General features: G+C 59.7%; 1 protein-coding gene across 2 annotated transcripts; it reads right to left on the bottom strand.

Annotated features, from left to right (window-relative positions):
- Positions 1-1,866: 1,866 nt before the first annotated feature.
- On the bottom strand, positions 1,867-19,779 carry PPP1R12C (protein phosphatase 1 regulatory subunit 12C). Of its 2 annotated transcripts, none has more exons than XM_077130766.1 (22): positions 19,463-19,779; positions 16,286-16,416; positions 16,090-16,208; positions 10,238-10,397; positions 7,342-7,486; positions 7,166-7,240; positions 6,185-6,258; positions 5,977-6,104; positions 5,809-5,882; positions 5,393-5,551; positions 5,049-5,116; positions 4,450-4,581; positions 4,205-4,295; positions 4,029-4,112; positions 3,894-3,954; positions 3,685-3,770; positions 3,543-3,583; positions 3,352-3,424; positions 3,096-3,200; positions 2,875-2,925; positions 2,619-2,669; positions 1,867-2,536 (listed from the first exon to the last, which is right to left on the bottom strand). In XM_077130766.1, exons 1-22 carry the CDS (start codon positions 19,772-19,774, stop codon positions 2,450-2,452), a joined length of 2,307 nt encoding a protein of 768 aa, XP_076986881.1. In that variant the 5' UTR covers positions 19,775-19,779; the 3' UTR covers positions 1,867-2,449. The 2 variants fall into 2 exon arrangements, with proteins under 2 accessions (XP_076986881.1, XP_076986882.1); XM_077130767.1 differs by having other exon boundaries at positions 3,685-3,767.
- Between the last annotated feature and the right edge of the window lie 1,157 nt (positions 19,780-20,936).

The raw sequence follows: 20,936 nt of genomic DNA, 5'->3' as shown, positions 1-20,936 counted from the left end.
CTGTTCTGTCCTCCAAACATCCCTAGCCCACTGGGGTCTCATAGTTGCTGTTTCTGTTGGCAAGAGCGGGCTTCCTCTGCCTAGCAAACTCCCATTTAGCCTTTCTGGTCCAGCTGAAATACCTACCTTTGGGAAGCCTGCCCTCATGTCCCAGGCTGGCCCACCAGCCTCCACTTCACCTTGTCCCCTGCCTCCTGCCAGGGGTCCAGCTTAAATACACCACAGGCTTCCTGACCACTCTCCTGCCTAACCGAGCCTCTCACCTCCTCAAAATCAATCGGGTCTTTTCACCTCTTCTCACAAGCCCCGCAGTTTTTCTCTCCTATGGTGTGGGTGATAAGGGCCAAGTCAGGGCTAATTTTCTGTTTAGACTGGATATTTGTCTGGCTTTAGGGAGAATACCCTTTTCATTTCTTCCTGTGGCTCTTGCATCCCAAGAAGCACTTTCAGACTCCCCCAGCACAATTCCTGCTGGCCTTGAAATCTCCAGCCTGTCCCCTGGAGTTCAGGCTCTACCTCAACCATCCACTGACACCCTCTAAAACCAGACAGGATCAGAGACAGCCTTGGGCAGCAGGCAGGGCCTCAGATCATGAGTTCCCTAAGCACTGCTGACTCACCCTTTACCATCCCACCTCTGGTTTCCACGCAGTTTCCCCTCCTTAGTAAGCCTGTGGCCTCCATCATCCAGGCTGCAAACCGAAATGCCTACAAGAAGCAGACAAGGGGCACAACTGGGCCAGCCAGGCCTGAGCCCAGTTTTACCACAATCCAATCAGAATATCCTGACAGGACCCCCAGACTCAGGCTGTCTCTCATCCCTACTACCACTGGCTGGTCCAAACCACCGGTCTCTCCTGGCGGGCTTATGGCAGTGGCCCCTGAGCTGCTCCCCATCCCTCACCCACCTTTGCCTTGCCCCTGCCCCTATTCTCAATGCAGCAGCCATACCTACTAACACCTAACTCAGAAAGCTACTCCATCACTCCCTGGGCTCATCCCTCTCAGCTCATGTCCCACTGGGGCCCCCATCACTGCTCAGAGCCTTACTGTCCAGCCTCAGCCCATGCCCTCACTGGGCCAAGTCCCTGCAAAACTGGTCATCACCTTTAGCCTCACCCCTACTGACTCCTTCCAGCTACACTGGCTTCTCCAGGTGCCTCTTCAGGCCAAGCATGCTTCCACCCCAGGGCCTTTGCATACAGTTCTTGTCATCCTGAAGACTCTCCCCAATACCAACATGTTCACTTTCTGCTGCTTTCAAGTGTCCACGTGCCAGCTTTTCAGTGAGACCTATGCTGAGCCCCTGCCGGACACACACACACAAACACCTCTTCCCCACACCGCGCCCCCCCCAGCCTCCTGAAGTACATTTACCACTACCTACCTTCTTAAAACACAGCAGATGTTTTGCCTATCTTGCCAGCAGGAAGGACAGAACCTGGCAAGCAGGGTAAGGTGCCACGCACCTACGCTCCTCACAGGTGCACCTTCCCAGTTTCTCTGAGAAGCCAACGTTTTCAGACTTCCTATGAGAATTACCTTAAATCTCAAATGTTGACAGTTTACTCATATTTGCTTCAAAAGCACTGAGGATAGAATCTAGGCTGTTCCCAGCTTGACGCAAGCTCCAGGGTCTCACCCTGGCTGACCTTCCCTCACCTCGTGTCTCCCAACCACTGCTCGCCACCCTGCCAGCCCTAGCTCAGGGCTGATGTGCAAACTGGTCCCTCTTCCTGAAACAAGCTCCTGGCACTTATCAACGCCCATACACCTCTCAACACCCTGACCCAAAGGCCCTGTGGTTTTGGCACCGACACCCACACACCCCAACACTTCCCCATCTCCAGGCTGGGGAAGCAGTCATTGAGTGGCAACTTCACTTCTTTTATTTGTGGTCCTGTGCTTTGTCGAAAATACCTTCTCCCCCTGCCCAGACAAAGGTTGGGGAGGGGGCAGCAAAAAATAGAAGACATCCCTCCCTATTGCACATGGGTGAAGCCCTCATAAAACAACCCCCAGGCCCCTATATACAGGCCCTCCTGGCTGAGGCCAGGCAGGGCTCTTGGCACATTCTCGGATCCCTGTTCAGAAAGAGGGGATGGCTGAGGTGACCTCACAGGCGACGTGGGGGCCTCCGGGGCAGCTACTCTGGTCCCTGGCTTCTGGTCCTTGCATTCCCTGGTCCTCAGTTCCTTCTTGGTCCTGCCTTGGGCTCCAGGCCCCTCTCAGCAACCTCCCCCTACCCGGCTCAGCCTCCGGCCTCCATCCTAGCCTCAATGGCCCCTTGGCTCCTAGGACTCTGTCCTCCCCTCCTGGCCCCAAGGTCCCAAGTGGAGGCTATGGCTTCTCAGATATCTCCCCCAGCCCAGTCACTCGTGTTCACACGGGGGAAGGGGTGCGTGTGGCAGAAGCAGCTGTGTAAATATGGGTGGGGCCTTCCCCAGAGTCACTTGGAGAGCTTGCTGATGACACGGATCAGGGCTGCATTCTCGTCCTTGAGCCGCTGGTTGTCAGCCCGAAGGTCGGAAAGGGCCTGGGGGAGGGTACAGGGTGGCCTGCTAAGCCACGGCTGCCCACCCTCGGCCCCCTGCCCACGGCTCCCCTTCAGCATTCACCTTCAGCTCCTCCTCCAGCTCAGCTGCCTTCCGCTCCAGGGCTCTGCGCTCCTGGAGGAAACCAGGGAAGCCGAGGATTAGGGAAGGGCCAGAGAAAGGGACGGAGAAAGGGACGGGGTTTGGGGGCGGGGGGCGGGGTCAGTAATTAAAAGGGGTGGGGAGAGGCTGGGGAACCAGGTAAGGTAAGTGTGGCTCCCCTGACCCAGCCCCAGTAATGCTGGGGAAGCACTGGCCCCATGCCACCCGCCCTACTCACAAATCTCTCCAGCTCCAGGAGGGCAGGCCTCTCCGCAAAGCGCTCCTGCCGCTGGCGAGGGCAGGAAAGCGCAGGGGTGAGAGGTACACCTAAACATGGGGCCAGCCCCTCACCATGCCCACCCATGCCATGCCCATGGCCCCACTCCACCCCACCCAGGCCAGGCCACCCCGCTCCCCAGGCAGCTGGCCCCCAGTCTGGCCTCTCCACAGACCGCCTACCTGCGTGGCGCGCTCCAGCTCCACCTTGAGCTGGGCCAGCCGCAGCGTGGTCTCAGTCAGGGCCTCTCGCAGCCGCTCATTCTCCCGGCGCAGCTCTGCGTACAGCTGGGGCAAGGGGAGGCAGTCAGGGTTGGGCCCAGCTGCCCTGGGGAGGCGGGGGCCACGCGGGGGCCACGCAGGTGCCCTGGGCTGGGTGGCGGGCTGAGGTAAGGGCAGAGAGAGGAGGAGTCACAGCGCTCTGGGCATGACCTCGCACCTTCCTGAAGCCGCCTGCTGGCTCTGGGGATGCCGGCTCGGGTTCCGGGTTGCAGTCCCGCTGGGGGCGCTGCCTGTGGGATGAGGAGTGGCCACCCGGAAGGCAGGGACCACGACAAAGCGGGTATCAGAGGGTGCAGCCCAGCTGCCTGCCCTCGGCCCCGCTGCCCGCCTGCTCTACCCGCCCGGTACCTGGATTCGGGGCTGCAGTCGGCCGGCTCTGCCTCCTCCCCCTGCGGGAAGGTGCAGTTCAGCAAGAGGCCCGGGCTGGGGGGGCAGCGTGAGCTGCTCCACTCCGCCGCGGGCATCCCCCAGCCCCAGCACAGCCCCTCACCTCCGCCGGCCCCCTGTGCTCCTTGCCGACCCTGCGGCGCTCCTCGATGGTCTGTGGTCCCGGGCCCTGCCCGTCGGGCACCTCTGCTGGGGGAGGGCCCCGAATCAGTGCACACACTGCCCCCACCCCATGCCAGGTCAGGGGTCCCAGGATCAAGCCGGGGCAAACGGACCGCCACCCTGGGGATCCTCCCAGCGGGCGGGCCTCACCTCTCTGGGCGGGGCCATCCGAGTTCTCCACCCCGGGGACCTGGGGCCGCCCAGAAGGGTCCTGCAGAGATGGGCAGCAGGAGTCAGAGGTTGCGGGGGCCTGTGCACCCACTGCCCCACCACCTGACCCCTCACCAGGCTCTGCAGGGACGACCTGTCCAGCTCCGGGGCCTTCCCTGCCACCTTCTCGGCCTCCTTCAGATCCGTCAGAGTCACACCCTGGAGGGGACCGGCGCAGTCAGGGGACCTGCCGTGAGGGAGCAGCCCGCTCTCCCGCAGACCCAGCAGCCCAGGCCCCGCTCGGCCCCCACCTGGGTGGACCTCCGAGACTGGCGCATGAGGCGGGAGCGAGCTTTCCGCTGGGACTCGGACTCCTCATCCCGCACGGGCATCTGGTAGGACCTGGGACGAGGTCACAACCTCACGGACGGTTCCTTGGGCTGTTTCCCTCTGTGGCCAACACCCCTCAGGTCCCAGGGACCCGGGAACAAACTGCCCCACCAGGAGCCCACCCACTCAGGGCCCCAGGGTGCTGGGTGAGTCGCTCTCCCCCCACCTCCGCCGGTCCCGGGAGTCGGTTGGGGGTGCTGTGGAGGCTGCGGGGTCACTTGGCTTCACAGAGGACTCGGGCTCAGGCGTCTGGGGAGGGGAGCCATCCACGGGAGCAGGAGGCTCACTGGGCTCACACCTGTAGGATTTATCCACCGAACAAACACACCCAGCTCACACTGTGCACAGGCTTTGGCACAGCAGTGAGCAGAGAAAACAAATCATCTCTGCCCAGAGTCTCATTTGAGCAGGAAAGATGCAAGATAAACAACAACCATGAAAACTGTAACAGTAAGTGACATGAGAGTTCAGAAGGAAAAAGTACTTTGGAGAAACAGCAAAGATGGTGGCTGGGAGGATGTGTATGCCCAGACACTGCACAGCTGGAGCGTGGGCACGGCGGGCAAGGGGGCAGGTGCACAGAGTGGATGGGAGGCCAGACCAGGTAGGGCCTTGGCAACCATAGTACTGACTTGTACTCGTACTGGGTAGCACATAAAAGGGAAACTGAGGCATTTAGGAAATGGACTTGCTCAGGGTCACCCTGACAAGACTGGAATGCAGGCCTGCCTCCCAGCCCCAGAGCAGCCCAGCCCTGGCACTCACAGGGCAGAGGGCTCCGGCACCTTCTGGGAGTGAGTGGAGATAATTCTGGCAAGACAGGACTCCTTAACCTATGGAGAAAGAAGAGGCTCTGTCAGGTCAGGTCGGTCCCGGGAGCCCAGGTTGGGTCAGTGGATCAGGTCTGGTGGGGTCGGGTCAGGTGGGTCTGAGTGGAGTCGGTCAGGTAGGTGGGGCCAGGTTAGGTGGGGCCAGGACAGGTGGGGCCAGGGCAGGTGGGGCCAGGGCAGGTGGGGTCAGGCCAGGTCAGGCAGGGTAGGATGAGGTTATTCAGTGGGGCTGACTGCACCTAGGCTAGGCAGGGCCGGGCCAGCTCCCTGCCGGCTCACCTGAGTGGAGGTCCCTTCCAGCCGAGACGAGGAAGCTGAGCGCTGCAGCCCAGCCCCAGGGGTGTCCTCAGCAGCCTGCCTCTCTGCGGGGCCCAGGGCACCTGAGCTCCCCGTCTTCTGGAGGCAGAAGCGCCTGGAGAAGGGGGCCTCTTGAGAGGGCTGAGAGAGGAAAAGGCCTCAGTTATGGAGAAGGACCCCTTCGCTCCTCAGAGACCTCCAAATGTTAACCCCCAGTTCGCCACAAGCTACAGTTCCCAATAGACCGGGGGCAGGTACCGTCAGCACAGGTGGGTGGCCTGGAGGATTTGGGGGGGACACAGGCTTCACTCTTCCCACCGGATAGGTCCACAGGCCTCAGGGCACCCCCTTGTGCCCCCCCATACCCCATCATGACCTCTCGGGGCACCCAGGCTCACCAGGAGGCTCTTAGGGGAGGAGGGAGGCGGGGAGGAGACTCCATTGAGGGCTCTGGGCTCTGCAGGGGCTGGCTCTGTGGTGCAGGGAGACAGAAGATCCCACAAGAATGTTCCAGCTGCCTGAGAGACTGAGACCCCAGCCTCTGCCCTCAGACCTGGGCCCCTCACCTGTGGGGCCTTCTTCTCCCTCATCATCATCCCGGATGGGTGGCCCCCCTGCCCCCCCAGGCCGGCGCTCCTTGGACAAGTCCTGGAGGGAGATCTTCTCGCGGCTGCTCAGTCGGCACACGGAGCTCCTGGTGGGACAGGGTGGGACGGGGTGGGTCCAAGCCTGGGGTGCTCCCGAGGCCCTCAGCAGCCCCGGGCGCCCTCCTACCTGCGGTGCTTGTTGCTGGAGGAGCCCTGCGGCTCCGGGGCCCGGCTCTGGGAGGTTCCCTTCTGGTTCCGCAGCTGCAAGGAGGACGGGGAGTGGGGGGGCAGCTCACCGGGGATGGGTCCCTCTGCGCACCCAGCATCCTGCCTCCCATAGGGCCAGCCTGGGAGCCCACCCTGGGCAGCTGTGGAGACCCTGCCTGCCCTCCTGCAGCTTCCTCACCCCTCCCACAGGGGCCCCTCCTGTCCTCCCAACCTCCCTCAGCCCGTGCAGAGCCCTCGTCTCACAGGCCACTCCTCCAGGGGCAGGACGCAGATCCCAGAGGGTACCCCAACACCTGCCCCCACGGCTACCATGCCCCCACAGCTCCCCTTACTCGCAGGTAGAAGTCTGGCACTCAAGGCCCTCGGGATCTGCTCTCTGCCCTAAGCCTCCCTTACCTCCGGCCAGGGTACCTCCTGGCCTGCTGGTGCCCTGCCTTCCGGGAAGCTGTCCTGAGTCCAGCAAGCCAGAGCCTTGACCTTTCCCCGAGCCCCCCGAGTCCCTCACTGTGGGAGGCAGCCGCTGCCAGCCCTAAACTGGAGGGACTGTCTGTGCACCTGCTCACTGCCCAGAGAACCCCAGCAGGGGCCTCAGGGGCCACCCAGGGCTTCCCCGCTCCTCCTAGCAGGACACCCACACGCTGCCACACGGGACTCCTCCTGCCCCACTGCAGATGGGGATGCAGAGGCCAGCCAGGTGGCGTGACCAGCCGAGCTCCCGCACAGGCGCAGGCTGGCATCTCCTCCCCCAGCGGCTCCGCAGGGTCAAGCCGCGGCCCAGCACCCGTCGGGGCAGATGCCACCCGCACCCCCTCGGCCACCCATGCCCCACTTCCCACAACACGGCCCAGGGCCCCTCCTCAGGCCCTCCCACAGGCCTCAAGGACAGCTGCGCAGGTCCCGGGGCGCAGGGCGGTGCTGACCACAGGGAGCAGGCACTCACGTCCTCCTGCTTCTGGGCCAGCTCCTCCAGCAGGCTCAGCACCTCCTCGTCGGCGAGGTCACAGGGACGCTGCCCCTGGGGGGAGGAGGCAGATGGAGGAGGCTGTGGGGGCCCTTCCCAGGGCGCCTGCCCCCTGGGGACCCCTCCTCTCCCCCGCACTCCTGCCCTGCCCTCACCGCGTGGGTCAGCGAGTCCATGCCCCCACCGTGCTCGGCTAGCAGGCGGCAGGCGTCCTCCACGCCCCAGTGGGCCGCGGCATGCAGCGGCGTCCAGCCATCCCCGTCCCTCAGCTCCGGGTCGTAGCCAGCCTGGAGAAGCAGCCTGGGGGCCAGGGGGGTCAGGGTCAAGGACCAAGGGTGACTGAGACAGTGTCTGGACCAGGGGCTACCTCAGCCAGCCCTGCTTTGGTGGCAGTAATAAGGCATCTAAAAGAGCCTCTTCTGAGACTGCTGGTAAAGAGCCGCTGCCAGCCCCCACCAGGAAGCAGGTCCTACAGGAGTGACCCACGGCGGACAGGGCCTTTCAAGATGCTGCCATGGGTTAAGGGCTGGACTCGGCTGTGCACAGGGTCACACCAGACCAGGGTGGTGAGACTCCAGCACGACTGCATGATGCAGAAGGGGACAGCAGCCCAGGGCAGGGGCAGGGACTACACCAGCATGGGACACTGCCAACTCTGGAGAAAGCCTCGTCCTGCCACACTGCTGCCAGGCTCTGTGCCCCGGAACCAGGAGACAAGGGCTTGTGGTAGTTGAACCCAGCCAGCACTTCGGGTGTGTGACAGCCCCTGGCAGGCGCCCCCGCTGCTGCCCCCAGTGGTCCCGGGGTCAGCTCTTCCATCACCCTGGGCATGGAATACTGCCCAGGCCAGCCTCCAAGCCCGGAAAAGGAAACCAGACCCCAATGAGGGCTGCCCCAGGGCAAGAGAGTCCAAGAACCCGCTGGCTTGGGGGCCCTGACAGATGGGGTTTCCAGGGGCGATATTGGCACAGGGCCCCACCACAAAGAAATGCCAGGCTGCTGCCCTGAGCTTCCCGCGGCTTCCCCAGGAGCACGCCCCCGCAGTCCCTCTTGCAGTGGCCACCTCCTGGCTCCGCCCTCCACACACCCCTTCCATCCCGTCCACGCCTCTCCCTCAAAGCCCACTTCCTGCTGTCACAAGTGGAGGTGCTCCTGACACCGAGGGGCGGAGGCCAGGGATGCTGCTCAGTGCCCTGCAGTGCCCAGGGCAGCCCATGGCACACAGCGACCCAGCCCAGCGCCAACCGTACCAGGGTGGGAAACCGGGCCCAGCACCTTTATGGGCCTGACCCCCTGCCGACTGCCTGTCACCCCGACAAGGCCAAGGTGTCGACAGCTGGGTCCCCCCCACCTCTACTGCATCCCCAGTGTCTAACAGACTGCTCAGCGTGTTCAAATGTGTTGAACAAACCACCACAAATGAAGCTATGCTCCTGGACTCCTCCCGGTCCCTAGAGAAGAGCAAGTCGCCACATTCTTTTAGACATGCCACCAACAGGCCCGACTGTAAAAGGGAGCCTGTGTTAAAGTACAGAGCTTACAGCCTTCCTAAGTCCCACATCTCCCAGTGCTGAGGCTGCCCGGGCTCCCGATTCTTTCTCCTGCTGCAATGGCACAGCTGGGTATGGGGTCAGCAGACAAAGAAGGCCCCCCCTGCAACTAGGGGCGGGCAGAGGGATGCCAGCACAAGTGGTCTGTGCCACTTCTGAAAGTTCTTCTTTTTTTTTTTTTTTTGCCTGGGCAAGCACTGGGAATTGAACCGGGGTCACCGGCATGGCAGGCGAGAACTCAACCTGCTGAGCCACTGTGGCCCACCCTGAACAGTTCTCTTAAGAGGCATGGATATTCACTCCCTTGGCCCTCGCCCCATCTCCAGACGGCTGGGATACAAATGCAATGGCAGGAGATGAGGCAGCCGCAGGGATCTTGGGTTTGAGGACACAGGTTCCAAGGCTGCACACGTCGCTGGGTCTGACCATTCAGTTTCCCGTTTCCCGCCACAGGGCCCGGCTGGCACAGCGATAGGGATGTGACCGCAGTGGCCCAGGAGCCCCAGACCGGGCACCCTTGTGAACTAGGCAGGAAGGGGCACTCGGACCCATCGCAGCAGCTGAGCGGCCAGGTGGGACCTGACACTGCAGGCAGCATCGCAGGCGCCTTAACACGAACCAAACAGGGTGAGCAGAGAGGCCTGCACCACTCGACTCTGTGTTCATGCCGAAGAATAAGGCACATCCGTCAGGAGGCACGAGCTGTAACCCCCACTCCAGCAGAAAGGCAGAGGGAGCCAAACGGGGCGAAAGCGAGAGCCAGAATCAGAGTACGGGAGAAAGAAAGGAAATACGGACACCAACAACCTAAAATATGCCTCACCAAGAGGACGGGTGGAGGGAAGGATGGACAGACAGGTAGGCAGACAGATGACGGATGGAGGACAGCGGGAATGATACAGCAAGAGTGGATATCTGGGTGAAGGGTATGTTGGAGTTCTCTCTACGGGTATTATATTATTTTTGCAAATATTTTGTAAATTTGAGATTATTTTCAAAATAAAAAGTTAAATACATACATATATATACCAAAAAGACTAGCCTTGAAATATTTAACGTAAAAACGGAGAAACAGGGAAATCCATAATCTGGCGAGCCCCTTCTGACAACTGATAGAAAAAGAGGGAGGGAAAACCCCTGATGATGATGAAGATTAAAACCCCACAATCGCAATCCATCCAACAACCTCTTACAACACTGCACTTGGCAGCACACTCTTTCCCACCCTATGTGGACTGCAGGCTTGATGCAAAGCAAACGGCAACGAATTCCAAAAAGCCGAATGACAGAGAACACAGCACCAAGTCCAGAGCGAGCTGTGAGCAGACACGTGCACACTGGAAAGGAGCTGACTTCCAGGTCACCGCGGGAGAACCGCACACATCAGGACACGCTTTAGGGTGAACGACAGTGAGGGGGCCGGATCGAGAGGGGTCTGCAGAGCCCTGGGGGGCATGCTGGAGAAGAAAGGCCACGGTGGGGGGGAGGGGGGCCAGCTCACCTCATCACCTCGATGTAGCCCTTGGCCGCGGCCACGTGCAGCGCAGAGGCCCCGGTGCGGGGGTGCCGGGCCTCGGGCATGGCGCCCCCGTCCAGCCAGCACCGCGTGTCGTGCAGCAGCAGCTCCTCCTCAGCCCGCTTGGCCGCCTCCACGTCCACACCTGGAGGTCGAGAAGGGTGGAGAGGTGGGACTCCCAGCGGGTGGCGGGACAAAGGTGGAACTGGTGACGACCACCACTGCAGCTTCACAGGAGGCCTCAAACAGGGGCTCAGGCTCGTGGGTCCGTGTCCCAAAACGCGAGGAAGCCCTCCTGCCGGCAGCCTGCGACAGGAAACCCGGGGCTGCGCCCTGGCCTGCTCGGCTGACACGGGGGCCTCCGCTGGGACTGGGGGGTGGGACAGGTCAGTCCGCACCACGGAGGGAGGACAGACAGCACCGGCATCTGCACACATGCAGCTTTCCTTCCACCTCCCTGCCCCCTGCACCGCGACCCGGGGGTCCCTCGCTGGGGAGAGTCAAGCCCCAGGGAGCAGGGCTCCGTGCCCAGCAGCGCCACCACAGGATCCAGAGGTCAAGGCCGACCACGCCCGCTCGTGCGCTGGCCATACTCCCGACACCAGCTGGTTTTCCCCCGAGCTTTACTGCATTTACAGACGCAAAGGGCAAGTCACAAGTTAAAACTCAGCATGAGCTGATGCAACCTTTCTGAGGCTGAAATTTTACCCAACTGTTCACTTTCGCTGATAATTGCTTACCACCCCTCACCTCACCCCACCCCCGCGTGCTGCATGCTGCTGAGACAAGGTCCCAAACCGGATTCGCTATGGAATGTCCAGTCTTCCTCCAGGGAAGCTCGTTTTTCTTTTATTTTTTTTAACTGTAAAAACTTCCACACTCACCAAAGTACTGTACCAGGCTGAGCTGTCCTGTCCACTAGCCACCAGCTACGAGTGTGAGTCCTAGAAATGTGGCTGGTTTGAACTGAGGTGAGCTGTGCGTGCCAATTACACACCCGATTTCAAAGTACAAAAAAAAAGGAGTCACTGAGGAATGATTTAATAATGATTTACATGTTGAAATGGCAATGTTTTAGATACACTGCGATTAAATAAATTATTAAGGTTAACTTTACCCGTTTCTTTTTCTTGAGGTGCCTGAATTTTTTTTTTTTTTTTCCATGGGCAGGCACTGGGAATCGAACCCAGGTCTCCAGCATGGCAGGTGAGAGCTCTGTCTGCTGAGCCACCACGGCCCACCCAAGGTACCTGAAAATTTTAAATTACATTTGTGGCTCACAAGCAAAGAATCCCCATGCACCACCACCTGCTTAAAAACCTGCCCTTTGTCTTTCCCAGCCCTCCAGCCTGAGGGTACAGGGAAAACCACCACGAATTTATTGTCATGTACATGCATTTTGTCATATATTTTTCTATATTTTTATATCATGAACTCCAGCATTCGCACATGAATGGGATCTGAAACAAGCAATTGCACAGGGCACAAGATGGGGGTCCATGGTCCCCCCTGATCAAATCTGCTCAGGGCCGAGTCGGCCTGCTGTCCTGCTAGCAGCAGCTCTGACTTACATTCCAATGGCCCAGGGCGGGCAGAGATGGCTGGACAGCACCGGGGACCCAGGGACCCCCTCTGCCCTCTCCTGGCATTTCTCTAAAGCTCTCCACCAGAGGTCAGCCAGCCTCAGCCAGCAGGGTGGCCACCTGCTTCTGTAAATAAAGCTTTATTGGCACATGGCCACGCCCACTCATTCACACACAGTCTGCAGCTGCGTTCCCACCACAACAGCAGAGCTAAGTAGCTGTGATAGCAGAAAATGTGCGCTATCTGGCCCTTTACAGAAAAAGCTTGCCGACCCCTGCTCTAGATCATTCACTGATTTGCTGATTTATCGGTTCTCCTTCTAGAAGTGGGTTCCAGCCTCTCAGTGCTACAGATGCCCCATGATGGCCATTCTTGTCCTTGGGTGGGAGAGCGGCTCTCGAGGGGCCTGGGAGTACAACTGTCAGAAAGCGGGGAACGCGGAGCCTCAGCTTTACTAGATGATGCAAAACTACTTTCCAAAGTGGACGTAACAACCAGCACTCCCACCTCCAGAAGTAACGCTCAGAACCGGCTGCCTGTCAACAACACCTGTCTTCAGGTGACCCCCCTGGGATCTGTCCTGGCTGCTGGGATTCCAAGGGAGGTTGCTTCAAGTACCCCAAAGCACCTCGAGTACCATTCCTGCCCAGACTGTCCCCGAGGGTCCCTCTGCAGCTCTTCTGAGCAAAGTGGCCAGTGGGTCCCTTCCACATGAGGCACCATGTTTGCAACTGCATGCCTGAGGCCCCGTCCCCCTTCTTTAGGAACAGCATCTTAGCTTTCCTCACCCCTCCTTGCGTCCCACATGGTTCAAACACAGCTGAGCCCAAGGCCGGCTCCAGAAATGGACACTATGTGACCAAGGTAGCCCAACAAACAGCAGGGGAATCACTGGAAACACCAAGGAGGAGGCCTCTAGTTCAGCTGGAAGATAAGCCTCAGCTCTTGGGAGGCATGCTAAGTACCTCCCTGAGAGAGAATGCCAAGGTCAGCAGAGAGAATGAGATGCTTTTGACTTTGTGCCCCTGGATCAAACTGTGCCTGAAACCCATAAACCCCTAGAGTTCAGCTGCATTAAATGATACACTGTTTATTGAACTTGGTTCCGGACACTTACAAAGAGTCCTGCCTAACTTGGCACTCTAATCACTTGGAGCAGAGGCCTTAAAACTGGCCTGGCTCAGGGTCTCACCTGAAGAGGCATGCTCCAGGCCACAAGTAATAGACTGACTGGATCAGACCTTCTCAATGAACAGACAACTCAGAGAGGAAAGCAGCAGGCAAAGCAGGGGCAGCGCTTTCTGCAGCATCATACCGTGACCACACCTTCTTCCTGCACCAGTTCTTTCCTGGGGTCTTTAGCCTATCTCCTCAGCCTCTTTTGCTGGTGCTGTCCTCTCCCCCACAGCCTTTGACTATGAGTATTTCCAGGGGTACAGACAGCAGGCACCTGCCTGGGTACCCAGCATGCTTAGGGGGCTCTCTAGATGAGGTGTCCTCTTTGCAGGGGGTGTGGCTCTGTGACCCAGGCTCTGTTGCTTCCACTCTCAATGAGACCTCGGGGGCGAGGGCAAGCATCCCGAGAACGTCCAGATGAGGCCTTGGTTCCAGAGGGCGAGGGAGCGGCAATCCCCCCTGTGGCCTCCCACCTGGCAACAGCAGCAGAGGGTCAGCCTGTGCCACCCTTCATCACTGGCTAGCGCCCCTCTCCCCAGCCAACACATCCTTCCCGGGCCTTTCCTCCTTCCACAGAGAGGGGACCTGAGCCACTGAAAGCTGGGGCAATTTCTGTAGAAAAACACACACCTCAGCACAGCACCAGAGAGCTCACAGACGCCTGAAGGCCAGGCTGGGGTCCTCAGGGCCCAGAAACGCCAGGTTAAGACCACAGTTGCTTTCTGTGTGCGGCTGAGCTGGGACTTATATCCCGGACCCTTGGCCCCTGAGCCTGCAATTTTTTTTTTAAATTGATAACATATTCAATGCAGAATTTTCCACTTTACCTACTTTCAAGTGCACAATCCAGCGATATTACATTCACTCCTGAGCCATCACCATCCGTTACCAAACGTTGTCATTGCCCCAAAGAGAAACTCTGAACGCACTGGGCATCAACTAACTCCCTGCCCCTGGTCACCTTGCAGAGTCACCGTGACTCTCCTCTCTGTCTCCAAAATTGGCCTCTTTCTGGTATTTCCTGTTAGTGGAACCACAGGATACTTGCTGTGAGTCACTTTTCATTACAAAGGGAAAAAGAGACCTGGATGGTCCAATGGAGCCTCCCGGAACTAGATGTGAAAGTTCACATCACCAGGAGCGAGAGGGACTGGCGCGGCCTGGCTCCTGGCATGATGCACGGCCGCGTTCCCGCCACAAACACACAACTGCAGCCCATCGTGCAGAAACAGGCACTCCAAAGACAGGGTGCCCGGTGGAGCCACCCGCCCCAACCCCGCAAAGATGCCAGTGCCAGGGGAAATGCGAAGCACGGCTCCAGGTGGATGGAGGCTAAAGCAGCATCAGAACGGCGCCCAGGTAAGGGCAGAGCTGGATTCCAAATCAGGGGACGGGAGGCTCCGGGGAGCGTCTGTGGACAGAGCGGCAAAATCGGAACCTGTGATGTGGTCAGGGGCGAGGTCAGCACCAACGTGAGGTGTCCTGATGTCAGCTTTCTGACTGCGGTTGTGACAGCGTTTGCACTTGGCGAATACTTGCACAAGTACTAGGGGCAAGGGTTACAAGGTCTGCAGCTTACTCTCAGTATAGCCCCACAACCAAACAAGACGTGTGTCTATGTATGTACATGCATACACACGTGTATCTATATGTATACACACGTGTACAGAGTAAGCACACAACACGCACAGCCCACAGAGGCGCCAAGTAAAATAACTGATGAATCTGTATTGTATGACTCCATTTACATGAAACATGCAGGAGATACACGAAGACAAAGTAGATTAGTAGGGGCTAGGGAGGATGGGGGGCTGGAAGTGGACGGCCAAGGGCGGGGTGCTGTTTTGGAGTGGTAACTGCACTAACCATCAATGATCGGGCTACACTGAACCAGGGAACAGCGTGGCAGGGTGTGATCTCTCCACACAGCTTTAAAGGGAACTGACGAAGCCCACATGGGCATTCTCTGTGCTACTGCTGCAACTTCTCCGAGTCCGACGTTTTTCTAAATAAAAAGTCTCGCCTTGCCTCAACTTGCCCCACCTTACCCACCACCCAGGCACTCTCGGGGTCTCGGCCTCAGCTCTGCTCTCCACGCAGCCCTCACAGCCACCGGACCTTGATAAGCCTGACACCGACCCTGATCCTTCCTCTCCATCCTGGCTGGTGACACAGCCACAGGGGCCACAGCTGAGCTTGGAACCCCGAGTCAACCGGGAGGTCGCCCGGTGTCTGGCACACTTTCCCTCCTGGCAGGCTCTCTGAGCCACACTGGCACCACGCTCACACTTCAGGGATTACACGCTGAGCACTGACAGCCACCCGGAGGCAAGGGCCTGGTCACCCCATCCTACAGACAGGGAGGCCTCGCCCGAGAGCGAAGACAGTGCTGGGCGCAGACCCTGAGGTTCTGGGGAAGACCCTACACTCCCACACTCCTGAGGACGTGGTCAAGCTGGGCACCGTCCTCACCAGGCCTCTTTGTTCCAGGTACTCCAGGCCAGGGGGCTGGGCCCACCCACCTGCACGGGGCGGGGCACAGCTCCAGCTGCACAGTGACTGCACCTGAACTTGTGCTTTTAAGCAGGAGGGGAGGGTCACCCCAAGCCCTTTCCAGAACCTGCTAGAAGCAATGCACCCTCTCCTTAGAGCAATGAACACCGCCCCACACAGCTGTGGTGGGGTCTGTGGACCCCAAGTGAAGCCCAGCATTCCTCCATCCCTCAAAAGACTCTCTGCTCCCCGAGAACACCTGTGGGGGTCCCTGCAATGGCACCTCGGACCCCTAGATGACCCTCCCCCTCTCTCGGCCTGTTTTGTCAGTGACTCAGGGTCAACAATTCCAGGCACGGTGCTTTGCACTTAGATGTGCCTAGCAGAGGCCCAGGTACCTCAGGTAGCTGTTAGCACTCTGGAAGGAGGGAGAGCCCCTGTCACAGGGTGGGAGGAAGCTGAGACAGGGAAAGCTCGCAGGCAGCCTTGGAGCCAGCCAGAACGAGGGCAAAGCTCTCAGCCCACAGCTGCAGTCGGGCAAGGAGGCACCACCCCCACCCACGCAGATGACACCCGAGGCCCACCTCGGTGGGCAATCTCCGCCCGCAGCAGCCCCTCCATGGCGTCCGACTCGGCCAGGTCCAGGGGCAGGTCCCCATCGCTGTTGACGGCAGCGATGTTGGCCCCGTGGCTCAGGAGGTACCTGCAGGAGGGTGGGCAGTGGTCAGGGTGGCCAGGTCCAGCCCCCAGGCCCAGGCAGGCCCTCGGGCCCCACCTCACCTGGCAATGTCCAGGTAGCCGCAGGAGGCAGCCACGTGCAGGGGTGTCCAGCCCTCATTGTCAGCCTGGTTCACCGTGGCACCCTGCTCCACCAGGAAGCCCACCACCTCCAGGTTCTCGTCTATGCAGGCCTGGGGGTGGGGGGGCAGGAAGCCGTCAGCCCACCCCTGGCAGCCCGCCAAGGCATGACTCCTGACTCAGATCAGTGACAGATCTTGGGCCAAGGAGGCATAAGCTTCAGGGAACAGATGCCCATGGCCCCTGGTAGAGGACCCAGGGAGCACCCAGCTGGTTTCCCCAGGGCACCCTAGCTTCCCAGAGGTTAGGGTGACTGGGCACCCAGGGCTCAATGGGGACAAACCCAGGCCAGAGGGCTTCCCAGGGAGGAGGGGCTGGGGGCCTGGACTCCTGGGTCCTCAGGATAAATTACCCCCCCAACTTCCTCACCTCTCCAAGCCTTCCATCTGGTGAAGGGGGGAGGAAGCTACGAGGCCAAGAGCATGAAGTCATGGAAACTCGGGCTGTGAAAGGGGGGCCACACGTGCCCTGGGAACGGGATGAACTCTGGGCTCCGTTTATTTCTACCCAGTTGTCATGGCGATGGGGGAGGGGGGCAAGGAGGGAGATGGGCTTTTCCCTTTCAAGGACCTGACCCAGCACAGGCATCCGTGTGAAAGATGCCTGAGACCTGGGCTCCGGGGATCCAAAAATCCAGGCCCCAGCCCTTCCTCCCTCAGGCCAGGCATCCAGGCCCCCAGCCCCTCCTCCCCAAGACCCGGGGGTCCAGGCCCCCAGCCCCTCCTCCCCAAGACCGGGGGGTCCAGGCCCCCAGCCCCTCCCCTTCCAGATCTCCAAGCATTCTGGCCCCCAGTCCCCCAATCCCTAATGTATAAGGCAATAGGCAGTTGGAAGTGTGGGGGGAGGACACCCACCTGGCCAAGTGGTTCACAGACCTACCTGAGGTAGGGGCTGAAACCTGAGAAGGAGAGGGGAACACAGCCGGGGTAGGGCTGATGCTCTGGGGTAGGCCAAGGGAGGATTCAGAACAAAACACACAGCTCAAGACGCAGCAGTCCCTCAGATAAGGGGGCCAACCAACCCAGCCTGCCTGGGACGGAGGGACTTCCTGGGGCTTTCAGGGCCCAAAACAGGACAGTAGGATGAGGTGGTCATCCTACACCCAGATACTGACCCCAACCCCAGCTCCCCACTTGCAGGCATGGGGCCTAAGGCAGGACTGCCCCTGCTCCTCCAGTGCTCCTGCAGGGCTCTGGGGAGTACCTGGATGGGAGATGACCCCCCTCCAAACAGGAGAATGAGGGCAAGGCCAGATCAAGGGGAGAGTCAAAAGGCCCTCTAGGGGAGGTCCCTCTCCCAGGCTTGCCAGGGCTCTGCCTGTAGTAAGGCTGCATTGAGGAAAAGAGACCCTGCTCTGGGTGGAGAAAACTGTTGCAGATATCACTGGTGTCGCGGTAGTGGACTTGGGGAGGAGAGAGGAAAAGGGGGGGTGGCATTTAGGCCACGTGGCAGCAACCTCCAGTGAAAGCCTGCATGCGTCCAATCTCTTGTGGGGTCTTCCACCCATTCAATCTCCCTCCTTCACCAGAGCCTTGCCAGGGAGAGGCTGTTGGCCCCATTCTACAGGTTACAAAATGAGACTCAGAGAGGAAAGCCATTAAGGCAAGGCCACATATCGAGGAGCTGAGATTAGGAATCAGAAACAATCTATTCAAATTCTGCTTTTCCTGAACTGCTCCTCTCCCTGTGAGCTCAAGCATCCCCTACTTCCATCAAGATTTCCTTCCCAGCAACCCCCGGTAATTCCCCAGCCTTCCCCCCAGGGGTCCTGGCACAGAAGGGGCTGGGTACTCTAAGAAATGGATGTCTATTACAGAAAAGGAAGCTGGACCAGAGGGAGGGAGCCTGGGGATGGGGGGATATGGGGCTCTTCTCTGGCCTTTCCTTTCCCAGGTGGCCCCATCAGAGTAGTGGCAGCGTGGAGGGGTCGTTAAAGAGCCCAGAACCAGAGAAAATCCTCAGGGTATGAGGGGGTCCTGGTCTGGCAACACAGGAACCTCAGTGACTTGGAGAGAGTGTAGGGTGGTGGAAGGAAATAACTTATAGAGTTCCAGAACCCTCCAGAAAGTGACAGAACAGAGGCTGGAGAGACTGCACATCTATGGGAAGAAGAAACTGCCTGAATGAAAGAAGAGGTTACCCAAATCCATAGAAAAATAGAAAGAAGGATGACTAGAAAACAGAGGTGGCCCAAAGACAAATAGAGGTGATGCTTGGAGGTTGCCCAGAAAAAGGGTGACAATGCAGGCCTAGCCAAGGGAAGGCGAAACAGAGGGAAAGATGAAGGCTCCTGGAGGAGAAACACTCCAGAAAGCAGGCCCAAGGTAGGAGGTAAGAGGTGGCACAAACCCCAGGAGGGTTTAGAGGAAACCACCTGGATTAGGAGGGGCAGAGAATAGTACGAGGTGATCCAGACAAGACAAAAATATATCAAGGAAACAAGGCGTTACTGAGCGCAGGAAGAAGTGGTTCAGGGAAAAAGCATCCTTACGCAGCAACAGATGGCTGAGACCAAGTTGGAGAAGGAGTGGGAGGGAAGGAGAACCCGGGAGTTGGCACTGAAGGATCTGGGCCTTCCAAAGAGGTGGCCCAGGCCGGAGACTGGGGGGGGTGCAGGAAAGAAGAGAACGCAGCTCAGCGAAAGTGCCCGGCCACGCCTGGAAAGGGGAAGCTGTAGGGCACAGCCGGCCCAAGTATGGTTAGAGAGACTGTACATGCTCAGGAAGAAGGGGTGCGAGCGGAGCTGGAATAAGTAAGTGGTACAGACCCAGGAGACAGGAGGCAGCCTTAGATGACGAAGACTGCCGGCTGGGAGAAGTGGCTCAGGCACAGTCTAGTCAAAGGGGCTCAGGGGTCGGAAAGGCGCCACGACCATAGATGTGGCCCAGACCGAAGTCGCTAGAGACCGCCCGGGTCCAGAGAGGCGCAGCGCAAGGCGGCAAAGAGCAGACCGGCTGGACACGGGGCGCTCGAAGTGGGTCGGATGCCCGAGGCTGGAGAGGGGAGCTCGGGGACCGGGGCAGCACAAGATGGCAAAGCGCTGCAGGGGAAGGCTGGCGAGTGCGCTCGGGGCCGGAAAGGGAGGCGCAGGGCGCTGACCTGGTGCAGGGCACTGATGCCGTCGGCGTTAGTGGAGTCGAGCACCGCGCGGGCGGGCAGCGGGGCGGCGGGGCCGGGCTCGGGGCTGGGGTCCGCGCGCAGCATCAGAAGCGCCTCGTCCAGGTCGCCGCCCGCGCAGGCCGCCAGGAACTCGGCGGCACGCTCGAAGCGGACGGTGCGAGCGCGCCGCTCCCCGGGGCCCGGCTCGGCGCCCGCCCGCGCCCCCCACTGCCGCAGCTGCTCCCGCCTCCGCTCGCGGGCCGCCGCCGCCGACGTCCCGACCCCGGCCCCCGGCCCGTCCTCGCCCGACATCGCGCCGCCCGCCGCCCCGCAGCCCCGCGAGCGGAGCCCCGAACCGCCGCCGCCCGCCCCGGGGGCCGCCGGGAACTGCCGCTCGCCCCGCGCTGCCCGAGGGCTCTCCGGACCACGCCCGGCGGGATGACGTCGCATCGCCGCTCCCAGGGCACGCTGGGAAATGGAGTCCGCGGCCCGTAAAGAGCCAACGGCGATCGCCTGTGGGGCGGGACCCTGGGAGCGCTGGGAAATGGAGTCCGAAAACGGAAGTCTCTAATGGCAATTTCCTGGACTAGCTGTGCCCCGAGGCACACCGGGAAGTCCTCAGCTTAGAGCGGTCGAAAGGAAATCGCCTGATTGAGGAACATGCCCCAGGGACAGCTGGGAAATGGAGTTCACAGGGTGGACTGTGCTCCAGGGCATGCTGGGAAATGTAGTGCGCGGTGTAAACGAGCCAGGTCTCGGGCTCCGGGGCCTGATCGGAAATGTGTAACAACCCGGAAGTTCTGAGATCTATAGGACAAGGTAGTCTACGCCCCTCATCATCTTTCCACATGCTGTTATATAATTTATTTAATTGGGTTTTTTTGTCTGCCCCTCGCCAATAAAGAATAATCCACGAGGGTAAAGGTTTTTGTCTTCCACGTTCACTCTTTTATTCCCAGGACCTAAAACAGAGCCCGATAGTACGGAACGAAGATATTAATTGAATGAATTAAGAAATGGATTCCCAGGTCGTGAGAAAAACCGAGGCATGCTGGGAAATGTAGTCGCAGGGCCACGCCCCTAAAGGCACAGCCGGGGCCAGGACAATCCCCGATTTACTCCCAGCAACTCCCAGCTAATCAGGCTCAAAGACAAGACTGAACAGAGTTCACTATAACAGCACGCTGGGCAATGGAATCAGAAGTCCGGAGTCCTTAGGGCCAACCTCTGGCTCCCACCGGGGAAAGGAGGTCCCCATTGACAGCTCCCCAGGGCCTTTCTTAGGCCGCCCTTCTTCCGCTCCCACCTGGAGCCGTGGAGCATGCTGGGAAATGTAGTCCATGCGCCTGCACCTTCGCAAGCCTTGCTGGGATTTGTAGTCCAGGTTTGGGAGCTGGCGTTCTGGGACCGGGGTGACCTTTATCCGTACCATCTTTTTTTTTTTTACATGGGCAGGCACCAGGAATCGAACCTG

The sequence above is a fragment of the Tamandua tetradactyla genome, chromosome 16, assembly GCF_023851605.1.
Source record: "Tamandua tetradactyla isolate mTamTet1 chromosome 16, mTamTet1.pri, whole genome shotgun sequence".
NCBI classification, from domain to species: domain Eukaryota; kingdom Metazoa; phylum Chordata; class Mammalia; order Pilosa; family Myrmecophagidae; genus Tamandua; species Tamandua tetradactyla.
The sequence above is the reverse complement of the archived record's forward strand: the minus strand, read 5'-3'. Positions and strand labels throughout refer to the sequence as shown.

What these genes read in the sequence shown, in the direction of transcription:
- PPP1R12C (XM_077130766.1), bottom strand. Translation starts at nt 19,774, where the DNA reads ATGTCGGGCGAGGACGGGCCGGGGGCCGGGGTCGGGACGTCGGCGGCG. An exon ending in CAGCAGGCGGCTTCAGGAAG is followed by an intron (nt 3,201 to 3,351) that starts GTGCGAGGTCAT and finishes CCCTTGCCCCAG; the next exon opens with CTGTACGCAGAGCTGCGCCG. An exon ending in AGCTGGAGCGCGCCACGCAG is followed by an intron (nt 2,926 to 3,095) that starts GTAGGCGGTCTG and finishes TGCCCTCGCCAG; the next exon opens with CGGCAGGAGCGCTTTGCGGA.